This window comes from Eumetopias jubatus, unplaced genomic scaffold (genome assembly GCF_037043125.1).
Source record: "Eumetopias jubatus isolate StellerSeaLion01/CBP00866 unplaced genomic scaffold, mEumJub1_p1.0 scaffold_2, whole genome shotgun sequence".
In the NCBI taxonomy this organism is placed as follows: domain Eukaryota; kingdom Metazoa; phylum Chordata; class Mammalia; order Carnivora; family Otariidae; genus Eumetopias; species Eumetopias jubatus.
This window is the reverse complement of record NW_028274808.1, coordinates 2,155,899-2,168,618: the sequence shown is the minus strand read 5'-3', so window position 1 is coordinate 2,168,618 and position 12,720 is coordinate 2,155,899. Positions and strand designations below refer to the sequence as shown.

The 12,720-nt window shown below is 51.5% G+C and overlaps 1 protein-coding gene across 1 annotated transcript in view; it reads right to left on the bottom strand.

Moving 5' to 3' along the window:
- MYOM2 (myomesin 2) overlaps positions 1-12,237 on the bottom strand; it is an 80,680-nt gene extending 68,443 nt beyond the window's left edge. Inside the window, exons 1-5 of the mRNA XM_028099839.2 lie at positions 12,131-12,237; positions 10,585-10,743; positions 7,689-7,830; positions 7,381-7,538; positions 6,277-6,369 (exon numbers count right to left, since the gene is read on the bottom strand). Coding sequence (XP_027955640.2) covers positions 6,277-6,369; positions 7,381-7,538; positions 7,689-7,830; positions 10,585-10,743; positions 12,131-12,237 — 659 coding nt within the window. The remainder of the gene's footprint in view (positions 1-6,276; positions 6,370-7,380; positions 7,539-7,688; positions 7,831-10,584; positions 10,744-12,130) is intronic.
- Positions 12,238-12,720: the final 483 nt, after the last annotated feature.

The window sequence follows — 12,720 nt, the reverse complement described above, 5'->3', positions numbered from 1 at the left end:
ACCTGGATCCTTTGTTCATGAGTGATTTGTTTAAGAACAATGCCAGTTCCATCCTCGGAACAAGGTATTAATTATAGACGCGGTAAGGTCTGGCTCCAGACTATGGTTGGCCTTTGTCTTTGAGGGAAACCGTATGGATGGACATTTCTGGAAAGCCTCAGTCTCATCCTCAAGGGGAAGTCTCTCCTCCCTGCTGGTTCCATTTTTCTACGTGGGTAGAATTCATGGCTTTATCTTGCCAGTGGGAAGGCTCCATGGACCTCAACCTCCAGGAAAATCCACTCCACCTCCCTCCCTACCAGGGATTCTCATGTGTATGGGAGATTATGCCCCAAACCCCAAAAGATCACCCAGATATGAAGCAGCCACCCCAGGGTGTTCTGAAGTTGTCTGAACCAGACCTGCCTGAGGCAGCCATCACTAAGGAGTCGCAGTGAGGTTGCATGTCCACCCCAGAAAGAACAAGGACCCAGCAACGACCAGACCCCAGTCCCTCCAGGGTGGAGCTCCTCTGCAACCCCTCCCCCACAGATGGATCTTACAAAAGCTGAAGCTTATTTTCTTGGCTGTGAACTATGTTCCCACCAGAAAGTGTCACCGGGACCAGGGATGTAAGGTGGAGGATCTGGCATCTGCTGAGCTTTTTTACCAAATACCAGACACTCTGCTGGTTACTTTTACTTTAACGTATCCTGTGTAATAGGCTCCAGCGCCCTCAAAAACACACACGATTATGTATTAACGTGGTGAGAACGTTGACACTTGAAGAAGTTGGGTAAAAAAGGTGCATGTAAATCCAGGACATGCACTCTTTCCGGCAGCTTCCGCCACCTGTCCGAGAAGTGGGCGTCAGGACCGTGATATTAATCCGGGGAGAGAAATTACACACAAAATTCCACACGCAAGAAAAAAAAAGAAAAGAAAAAGTTGACTCCAGGCTTTCTTTTAAAATGCGTCAAGGAGCCAATGCCCCAGAGACAAACCTGTTCTTTGGGGATGGTTAGTAACTTGACTTTCTTCCCTATTCCACTTCTGCATGCCCAGCCTGTGGGCATGTGGAGCTGAAAATATTTCCTTTGACCAAAAAGCACACAGTGTCTCCAGTAACGGGGAGAGGAGGCTTCGGAGCATTACTGTTCTGCACCGGCACACGCGCCCTCAGGCACACAGACCGTCAGGGGCGGCTGGGGCAGGGGGTCTACACAGAAGGCATGATTACTTCTCTTCCTTACCCTTAAGCATTGCTTGAATTATTATCATTTTTTTTGCGCTTGTGTGATTTCTTCTAAACAATGAAACCATTATATTTTCATCAATGCATTCTGTAAACAGGAAGGTATCCTTCTTCTGGGATTAGCCGCACACCTTTCCCTCCAGCCAACACCCCCATGGGCTATATCACGACAGGGAAGAAGAGGGAGAGCCGGGCATCCCATGGACACAGCCGGGAGCATCACTGGCCCGGGCCACCTGCAGAGCAGCATGGCACCCTGAGAAAACCGCTTGATCCAAGTCTCCTGACCTGGAGCCTGTCTGCAAGCTCACAGGGACTAAGTCTTAGGAGGAGGAGCGACACGGCCGACACTTCCACGGAGCCCAGAAAGCAGGCTGGTCCAGCGAGGGGGCAACCCCACTGAGCCGAGACACTGTCCCCCGGCCAGTGTCCCTACCAATTCCCAAAGGGGGGCGGCCCCTACACCTACTCGAGTCCTCAGACGGAGCGTATAGAGATCTCACCAGCGTGGTCCAGCTGGGCACTGTATTCTTGATCCCTCTGACAAACCTTCTGGGTGGGATTTGATACCAGTGCTTCCCAAACTGTCCCCCAGAGTTTTCAAACCGGACCTCCCCCAGGGAGGGCAAGGTGGCCCACCGACACGGCAGCTCCTCCCACAAGATCTTGAGCTGGTTTTCCAGTTGAGAATAAGACATGGAGGAGAACCACCTAACACATTAGCACTGACAAACTTGTCAAGGGACCGATTAGCACGTAGTAATTAGCGGGATGGATGGGCTGGGGAGAAGGAAGCCTGCACTTAGGAGCTGGAATGTCCTTTGGTGTGTGGATGTGCGTGTGTGCATTTCTCCAGAAAGGGATGTGCCCCGCGGCGTCCTCTGGGGTGTAAAGAAGTGCATACCCCCCAAATACGCAGACCTCCTGCTTTACTGTAATTGTCCCATGCATCCCCGTGCCCCGTGGAGGGAGTGCACACGGCCCACTGGGTGTGGAGGTGTGAGTCCTCACTTCTGTGATGTCTACTCTTTTTACATTGTTTCTGCGTTTCTCCTTTGCAAATGTTTTATGTTGCATAAAATAATACACTGGGACACACAGAGATGATCAGCAAGCATACCTGTCTGGACTGGGGGCCAGGCTTACCTGTGCCACCCCGTGCTGGAGCTGCGGGCAGGCTGCAGGAAGGACGGGACCCGAGCGCCAGTGCAGAGTACAAGCCAAGGGGTGGACAGGCTGGGCATGCAGATTTTGAGGAGCCTGTGCCCTACGCAAAATTTTGTGCACAGGTAATCTCGGGACCCATATGCCTTCCCACACCCCAGCAGGACTCCTTTCCTCTCTCCACCCCAAGGCCACAGCAAGAGGTAGCACACAGCCGGCCCCCAGAGCCTGCTTCTGGCCCATCCTCCGCGCTGTGAGAAATTGCATGCACGTGGTTAGGAGGCAGAGGATTTTATGTTCTGTTTGGACAGGTTCCCAGGATAGACAGAGGTCTCAATCTCTACAAACTTCCATGGGGCACTTGTGCATCTCCGAGTCTTGAAGTGTCCCCCAGGCAACTGCATGGGAGAAAGTCATGCCCTCTGATGTCCTTTCAGGAGGGTAATCCGACAAATGCTTACATCGCCCGTGACCTGTCCTGGGAACTCGGGCCCAGCATCCTTCCCCTGGAAGCCGTGTCCACACTGGAATTACAATTTAACTCAAATGAGAGTTTGCATATGGAAGTCTAAACTAATGCGCCCAGGAGGTCGGCCTGGCTGCGGCGAGGGGGCAGGGGTGGTGCTGGACACAAAACCTGCACGAGGTCATCCTTTGTGCTTTCATAAAAGCATGAGCGCAGCATTAAAATTCTGTGAAGAAACAGGACTCACATTATGAGTCCCCAAGGAAAATTTTATGAGCATATAAAATCGTGTCGATTACAGTCTAAGTTCGAACAGCACCAAAGGGTCAGAAGCACTTGAAGAATTCAGGCAGCAGCCAAGGAGTATTCATAGGGGCAAACGTCACCCCGGCAGCTGAAGGGGGAGCTCCCTCCCTCCCGGGCTGGCAGCACATTCCACTGCACTCAAAATGGCCATGGATCAAATGATGGCAACTCAGCAGTTTGGTATGAACAGCTGAGCTGTGCGGAGACAGCAGGCTCCCCCTTCGCTCGTCAGCTGCGGACAGGGTCCCCGGGCAGATAGGAGTGCTGGGCAAGTCCGTCTCCACAGGGACCTGGGCTGCTGAGCCATGGACCACGGCGTCCCGGGCCTCAGTTTACAAACTTACAGCTGACAGACTCACCGGTTTGTCAGTGCGCTGGGTTCAAAGCTGGCATTACACCCAGGATAAGTGTAAAAGTTTCATACTTGAGAACAGGAAATGGTTTTCCCTTGTAAATGCACTTGTTAACTCGGAAGCAAGCTGGGTGAAAACTCGGGCCGACCTAGGGACCCCTAAGCAGCCATGGCGCACCCGGGTACAGAAGAGACAGCCCTGAACTCAGCACACTCTCCACGATGAAGGCGATGTTCTCCTTCTACACAGTGTGGCTTTCTGGCTACTCAAATAGACACATGTTTTGGAAATCAAAGGAGAGAACCTTATTCTCCGAGAATTACAGCAAGGGGCCAGGGTGTTCCACCCCAAGCCTTGCCCCGAGGATGTCTTCTCAGTTAGGGCCAGCCTGACCACCCTGCTCTACCCCATATCCCAGCCCACCCCAACACCAACAGGTCCCCACTCCCCACACCCAGTACCCTGGCCTCCTGATCTACTATATAATTCACTTTTTTATTGTGCTTACGGTTCACCTCCTTATGGCAGATTATAAGACCTCAAAGAAGAGGACCTCGGTTTCGATCCCTTATCCCAAGTGTCTGGACCAGTGCCTGGCACACAGTAGGTTCTCAAAAAATAGCACCAGAAGGCCCAGAAGGCCTGGCCCTCCAGTTTTTTGAAACAGCCTCACATTTACCTGGAAAGCCACTTGTCACAAATATTCATCTTAATCACAACCTTCTAACACCTGTTCTGAAGAGTCTGCAGGTGGAGAGCTGGTTGTGGTGATGGGGAACCCAGCAGGCCTCCTCCAGAGGCTCATCCAAGGCCCTGTCGGACCGGTGAGGCAGCCGGCCCCCCGCCCGCGTGAGGAGTGGGGAGGCTGTAGAGCCTGGTGCTGGCAGCCGGCGGGCGCCCCCCGCAGGTGCAGCCTGGGAGTGCCGGGTGGGCAGTGCCTGAAGGGGCTCAAGCCTGGGCTCCCACCCCAAGTCTGAAGTTGGGAAACAGAAGGAAGAAGAACACAGGCCGGAGGCAGAGGAAGACCCAGTGAGCGCAAGGCAAAAAAGCAAAGAAACGCGGTAAAACCATCCTCCCCGGGGGCGGAAACGGGGACATGGCGAACTCCCTCCCAGAGCAACGTGGGCCAGGCTCCTTGAACCTCAGGCCTGGGCCTGGTCCTCCCGCGCAGGAACCCTGCTGAGTCAGCTCAGGGGGACCCCCCCCCATGTCTGAGCAGGTGCCTCACCACCCCCTCCCCAGACGGATCCCATCATCTGGCTTCAGTAAGAAGCCTGCGAGGCTGGTCTGGCAGAGTCCCAACCCCTGACGCTTCCTCTCCGTGACTTCCCTCCGTGCCCCCACATGCTCCTGGGGTGAACACCCCACCTCCCTTCTGGTGTGTGGGCCTGAGCCCCACACACTGGTCACACAGAAGGAGCACATCAGAGTAACCCTTTCTTCAGCAAAACTGATGTATAAAAAAGGAAAGAATCCCCTCGGTCGAAGAATGCATCAGGGAGAAGTTTCCGTGGTGAATGCTCTGTCGTACTAACTTGTGACCTCGCCAAGTCACCTTGGGGATTATTTCAGTGGGACCATTTTACTAAGAATTATTTTATTGCAGATTATTTTACCTCTAAGTAAACTGAGCCTAATTATGATGTGGTCGCTCTACAAGTTAGTAATAATAAAATCAATAAAGTTATATGTTCCAATGTCTTACTGACTTTTGCATTTACATTAGTACCCCTCATCTTTTCCTGGAAAGGACTTGATATAACTTACTACACACACACTCACACACACTCACCACATGTTTATATAACATATGAAAATATATATGGTCTTATTTGGTCTTCATGATCGTTCCCATTAAGCCAACAGAGAAGATAAAATTTTTTATCATGTCTCTTGATAATGACTTTCAGATAAAAATATTACAATTCAGGAAGAGTTAATGATCCATCCAAAGTCACAGGGTACACGGTAGATCGGGTATCCAAACCCAGGTCTCTGGTTGCAGTCCCTAAATTACAGTGCAGTAACGAGCCCCATTTACCCGTCAGATTAACAGCTGAGCCATGGGAAAATGTCATGATATACTGTGAGAAAAGGCAGATTGCACCATGTTATGATCTTCTTATGAAATAAAAACTGTGTGTACACAGAAGCAGAAAAAGAAATGCAGAATCTCACTTTTGAAAAAAAAATCTAAGTGTGTGTGTGTGCGTGCATGCACATGCTGTGTGAGGAAAATGAAAAGCTATCTTTACAGCAAAATACTGATGCTGTGGGAAATATGAATGATTTTTATTTTCTTTTCCTCATCTGTATTCTACATTTTTTCAATTTATGAAAAAAAGATAGAAGTTATGTTTCTTTGAGGAGCTTGGGTTTAGTTAGGCACTGGTCCCCAAACCTGGCACGCGATGCACTCCCTGCTGGACAGGTGTGGGGAGTCTTCTGCATCCACGGTCACCTGTGCACCTGAACGCCACCGTCTGTCCCTAAACCAGCCATTCTCTTTGCTCCCAGAGCAGGAGCCTGGACAGAGCTGCAGGTTTGCCTACTGGGGGTCTGACACCAAGGACAGCAAGCTTCCAGAAGCTTCCCCCACAGCTTAAGTCAGAAATACTACCAAAGTCCCATGGCATAGAATGGACATGGTGCCCCCTGACCTCCTGTCTCCAACTGTGAGGTCTCTCCTGTGTTTGGATCACTGAGTGTTTGAAGCAGGTGTCCCCAGGCGCCCACCATGCCCAACACCTTACCTATTGATCTCCAGCGTGTGCACGCCATACTTGCTCTCGATTCTGTACTTGCCCGGCTCTCCTGCTTGGCAGATCAAACTACCATTCTTATACCTGCACAAGGGAAACAAGTTACTGTAAAGGCAAAGGGGAATTTGCATTTTGTCCCCGCCTTCTTTAGGGCCCTTAGGGATGCTATCGCCCTGCGTCTGTGAGCTCCACTTCCCAGGACCTGGGGCCGGCACAGCGGAGCAACTAGGGGTGACCCAGGGCCCAAGTCTGTCTGTCCGCTTAGGAGAGAGCAGCTCCTGCAGAATTCAGCCTATCTGGGCCGTCCTCAACCTATGTCAGAGAACGCCACGAGTGTCCTTGGACTTCGTGAGGAATTCAGGATAAATCATTCCCTAAGAAAAGAATGTTGCCAGTGTGAGCTGCGTCCCAGGCCAGCCTCTCTGGGGAGTTCTATGGGATCCTGACTGCAGGAAGCTGGCCTCCACGCCCCACCTGGGACAGCAGGACCTTGTCTCCCTGAGACTGAGAGTTGGTGGGTCGCTGCCTCCGCAGCCTGCCTGGCAAACCACCACAGAACCTGGAACTAAATTTCTGATCTGGGCTGAGTGCCCCAGTCAGGTTACCAGCAAAATGTGTATGGTCTTTGCAGCAGGCTATAGACTTGGGGAATGTTATTATCACTTCCAGCAAGTGGGGCAACAAACATAGGTATGCAACAGATGGAGAAACACAAGGGTCTGGGGCCTGGAGACTTGATTCTTGACATCATCAGGTGCAATCAACCACAGCACCACACGCGGCCCCACCATTCAGATCATCTGAAGGAACTTATTCTTAAGTAGACTTCCTCTGAAACTCAGCTGAGCCAATTTCACTAAAATAAAATGCCGGCATGGCATTTATGGTGGCCATTCAGTGAGTGTTTATAAATGTATGTCCCATGGAGTTTCACACACAGTGGGCAATGGAATGGGGTGTGTGAATCCAGCCACATGATCCCTTCAGGTGGCTCTTCCTCATCTGCACATTGGCACCAGCTGTTACCAGATCCTCGTGAGAGAGTGCAGTCCAGCCCTCCTCAGACCCGGGGGCAGGCCACCCGCCCACACTCACCACTGCACCACGGGGGTGGGAAACCCTTGCACGGTGAAGCAGAGTTTCACAGACATTCTCTCCCAGACGGTGTGGGACCTCAGGCGCACCAGGATCTCGGGGGCCCGGCGCATCCGCTCCAAGTAGGAGTGCCTGTGCCCGGTCAGCTTGTCCTCCACCTGCCCCGGGAAGCAAGGCCAGGTCAGCACTCTGCAGGAAGGGGCGCGGCATGGGCCAGCAAGGCTCTCTGCCCATGGGCCATACGCATGTCATGCAGACAACCCACGACCAGACCCACGCCTCTCAAGGAGCACCAGAGGTCCCCCTACCATCTCCTGAATGGCGTATTTGTCCAGCTTGTCCTGAGCCTGTGTGCGCGCCTGGTGCATATTTTCCTCCATCTCAGCCAGATCCCGGAGGAAACGCTCCCGCTTGGCTTCCCCATAAGAGGCCACCAGAGACTGGTACCTGCTGGGGCAAAGAAGTGACGTTACTCTCGTGACACGCAGAAAGGGTGAGTGGTCATCAAAGGTCTGGAGACCACACATGCTCTTTCCCAGGATTTTCTCAAGTGGAGAGCAAGAAGAGGAATTGAGAAAAGCTATTTCTGCTTAATTTTAATCTCTTTCTTTCAAGACTATGGTCTGGCTAGAGGGCTAGTACCATACACAAAGCAGTTGTAAGAAGGGCAGACATATGATTCGTAAATAAAACAGTTATGGGAGAAGATGGGCCAACCCTCCTTTTACCGGGAGGGGCGCGCAATCACACCGCTCAGAGGCCGGTGCTCTTCCGCGGATTGCGGTGAGCAGACGTGCACCCGGGACGCGCATAATGCACAACGTCAGGAACGGACGCAGAGTCACAAAGGGAGTCTGAGGCCCCTAAAATCGGACTTGTCTACAGCTCTGGACCCCATGATGACTCACACATGCTCAGTAAAGTCTGTACCTCGGAGCAACTCACTCCACCTTCTCAGGACACCGTCTCCCCATCCCTAAGGCCAAGAGCTTGGCCGCCCGGGGGTCTGGCACCCAGTGCTTAGGCCCTGCTGGGCTGGTGTCTGCTTAACAGCCAACACAGACAATGTAAGGAGAGCCTGAACCCCACCCCCCCTGCGCTTTCTTCTGCATATGGAGCTCATAAAAACCGCCTGTTTTCCTGGGGAGGCTGCTGATTCCGAATGACTCTAGGGCTGCATGAAAGCCTCCTGAATCAACAGATGCACGTAAGAAGTAAGTCTGTGTTCCAGAAGAATAAAAGGGATTCAATAAAAAATTCAGCTTCTTTTTTTGTTTGTTTGTTTTTTAAAGATTTTATTTATTTATTTGAGAGAGAGAATGAGATAGAGAGACAGCATGAGAGGGGAGAGGGTCAGAGGGAGAAGCAGACTCCCTACTGAGCAGGGAGCCTGATGTGGGACTCGATCCTGGGACTCCAGGATCATGACCTGAGCCGAAGGCAGTCGCTTAACCAACTGAGCCACCCAGGCGCCCAAAAAAATTCAGCTTCTTGATCTGTAAGAGTCGAGAGTGAGGTGCCGTCAATCTGGCCCGAGTGCCGTCTTTGTGCACCCAGCACCGCCCCGCCCACTGCCACGCCTTCCTCGGGCCTCTCCGGCAGAATGTCACCCATCACACACTGACACTTAGTGATGAGCCCCGAGGACAGCCCGGGCATGATGCACGGGGGCCCGTCTTTCACCAGGACAGAAGGAAAAGCATCTAATCTCCTGAATCCTCCAGAAGACCATGCTGAGATCTTCAAAGCATGCCGATGCTTCTGTGGCTTTTATTTTATACGGAGACATAGCAGTTAATCAGTGATGCACCCACGGATTCATCTTTCGAGAAGGACCAGTTTGTCCCATACCTTAAACTAGGATCTGCCACAGGAGGGGAAGAACAAAAGGAGCTGGAGAGACCCAGGCTATAACCCACATACATGCTGGGGGTCAAAGGACTACTCCAGGAGAGTAGCCTTGTGTGTCTCAAAAAGACTTCCAACAGCGGGGATTGTCCCAAAAGTGATTACTGCCAAAACCGTGTGAATCACGGTAACCTACTCCCTGACCCCTCTAATTAACAGAAGCTGACATTCCCCCCATTCACTCCTGTGGAAATTGAGGAATAGAGATTTTCTGTGACATGCTCAAGGTCACCACAAGGAATAATTAATAAAATTATAAAGGTCTAAACTTCTCACTCCCATACCCACACCCTAAATAAAGATAGAACCATTTTTTAAATAGTCCAATAACAGAAAATCCAGTTTTTGGTAATGTGCACATTTTGATGTGATTCTCTCACAGAAGAAATCCCCACTTTACCATAAAATGTACATGGCAAAATTCGCAGAAGGCATCTAAAAGATCATTCAAAGTGTGCAAAATGAAGCCTGATCTTTCCAGCTGCCCATTTTTGTTACACAGGTCCCTTCATTGTAGTGCTAGGTTCAAAATGAAACACGTTTGCCAATTCTCATTTTCTCCTTCAGGTTTTAAGTGGGTAAGAATACAGAGACCATTTTCTAGAAATAATAGGGGGAGGTGAGGGGGAAAACAGAGCAGGTATAACACAAAGCGTTCATGGCATGCTTCACTATTTTGTTCTTGTAAGATCACCACCTGTTTCTCTGTGACCTGGAAACAATTTGTGAAGACTGACGTCCTCATTAATCCATGTCATTCCTGGGACATTTTCCCCTATGAGCTGAGTCCCCTGCAATGCTGGGCACAGCCGTCACAATGTTTCCACTCAGACACCCGCTGGAAATGCCGGCCTGTTTGGAAGATCACCTTGCCGGCCAACAACCTCACTGCCCTGCGTTCCAGCTAAAGAGGCTGTCGGGGGAAACTCGACGTGAACTTCAACCTGTCAGGTCTCAGTGCTTTCATGGGAGAAGCGTGGGATAGGACAGAGTGCAGACACGGGATCCACCGCAAGCGTGGCCACGTGGGCAAGTTCGGTTGTGCAGAACGAGCTGGAAAATGCCCCACACGGTTATGCTTAGGACTCACTGAGCTAGACAGGGAACAAGATGCTGGGCACTGGTGGCCTTCACAGAGGCAAGGGTGACCCTCCAGGCTCTCGGCTGTGTTCTCGGCTAAATGCCTGTCACTGTCCCCTCTGTGGCCGCAGACCCTCCCCAGAGCCCCCGGCCGTGGTACCGTGCCACCGCAGTGCTGGGAGGGGCGGGGCGGGAGAGGGGGCAGAAGCTCACCGCCTCTTCTTCTCCTGCTCCTCCTCCTCCAGAGCCTCGGTGCTCAGTCTCTTTGCACAGATACTGCAGGTCGCCCCCCTAAACGCCGTCTGGCCGGCCGCTCTCTGGGAAGATGACTTCTGTGAGAAAGCCTTCTGGGAAGATGAGTGGCTGGAGGTGCGCCTGGATGGGACACAGAAACAATCCGACGTGTTAGAGGAGTGTGCAAATTCATCCTAACAAACCACACCCTGTTTCTCCTGCACGCACGTCAGCCTTGAACCGTGCCGGCACACGAACACGAATGAGCACGTGCACACACGTGTGCAGGCACACGTGTACGTGCCTTCCTGAGCACACCAGCACATGTGTGTACATACACTCATAGAAACTACGTCCCTGTGCAGGCACTGTCCCCAGCTGCACACTCACACGTGTGCACACTCACACACATGTGCACTCACATGCATGCACACTCACACATGAGCACTCACACACGTGTGTACACACACAGAAACCTATATCCTTGTGCAGGCACTGCCCCCAGCTGCACATTCACACACACGTGCACTCACACATGCGTGCACACAGAAACCTACATCCCTGCACAGGCATTGCCCCCATCTGCACACGCACGTCCTCAGAGGGGTGCCTTCACACATGAGCTCCTCTCCTACCCTTGCCATTTCCCACCCATGCCCACGAGTGCCTTCTGCCACGCTTTTGGCCTAATGCCACGGTTATATATATCTCAAGGGATCTGAAGCTCCCGGAGGCTGCTGGGAGGGCTGTGGATGTTTGGCTGCTTGTTACAGGGATGGCAACGGAACACAAGGGCCATAGGCAGGTCTAAATATAGGGTGCCGGGGACATGCACAAGCTCCAGAGGCCGCGGCACGGCACGCCCACAGTGTCTTCCGTTAGTCAGCACGGCCGTCCCCAGGCCCCCGAGTCCACGGACATCTGCAGCCCCAGGCAGGTGTGGCACGTCCCTGAGGACCCTGTGCTTCTGAAGCTGGCAGATCTGTGGCTTCACGGGAGCCCCTGATGCAGTGAATACATTTACCTTTCTGCTACATTTATTATTATTGTAGCAAAACTACTGACAATAGCCTCCATGTGATCTTTACTTTGCCCCCATGAGCTTCTGTCCTACTGGTATTCTTCCCATTGTCCCTTCTTGCTGCCCTTCTGTGTTGGTGACTTTTTAGATCCTAGTTCTGCAAAATGTGTGAAGAGGCGCAAAGTCAAAGAGCACTTATTAAAAAGTCTCTGCCTTCATAGTCTAAATGAGGGGCTCAGAGCCAGTCTACCAGGATCCACCAGAATCCATCAGGATCCACCGGGATCTACCCGGATCCCAGCAGTACTCCCACACGGAGTTCGCTGTGCAGCCAGGAGAGCTGAATTTCCCCACCAGTGTGAGGCACGGGCATCAGGGAGCACGCCATCCCCGACCCGCCCCCCAAACCAGTTCATGTCCAGGGTGCAGGGGACTAGATAAAGCTCCTGTAACACCAGACACCCACGGTCAAAGCTCTACTGGTCCAATTGCTGAATTCCAACTTACTTTTTCGCAGCATATTCATCCAAAAGGTACCTTGTCTGAACATTGCGGTACGACTGGTCAAAGTGTTTGTGTCGCTTTTGGTAAAAGGGCACTGTGACAAGCGACATCTTGGTGTGCACCTACGAACAAAGAGTATGTCAAATAGCGCTGAGCTCCTTCTCAAATGCAGTCCTGCTCTCGCAATTTCTACACCAGCATTGCCATTGTTCCAAAGGGGAAAATCAAGTTCAATTAGCAACACTCTTTCAGGGGACAGGGGAGGGAAGAAACGTTATATAAGTGAAAATAATCTCAGGCTATGAATCTGGATTCCTAGTAAGTTCCCTAGGACCAGATATGGTGTTTGGTTTGCTCCTATGAAAATCAGAAGACTAGACTATGTTTCTTTTAATTGTGAGCTCAACAAATATTTATAGAATACCCAGCTTGTTCAAGGCAACATGAAAAGCAATGTGAGTGATAAGGATAAAAATAAAACACAGATTAGAGAAGTAAACAAATACTTAGAACGCAAGATAAGAGCAGAAAGAGATCCAAACTGCTCTGGGAAATGAGGAGGGAACACACATAACAGGACAGAGGGCAGCCAA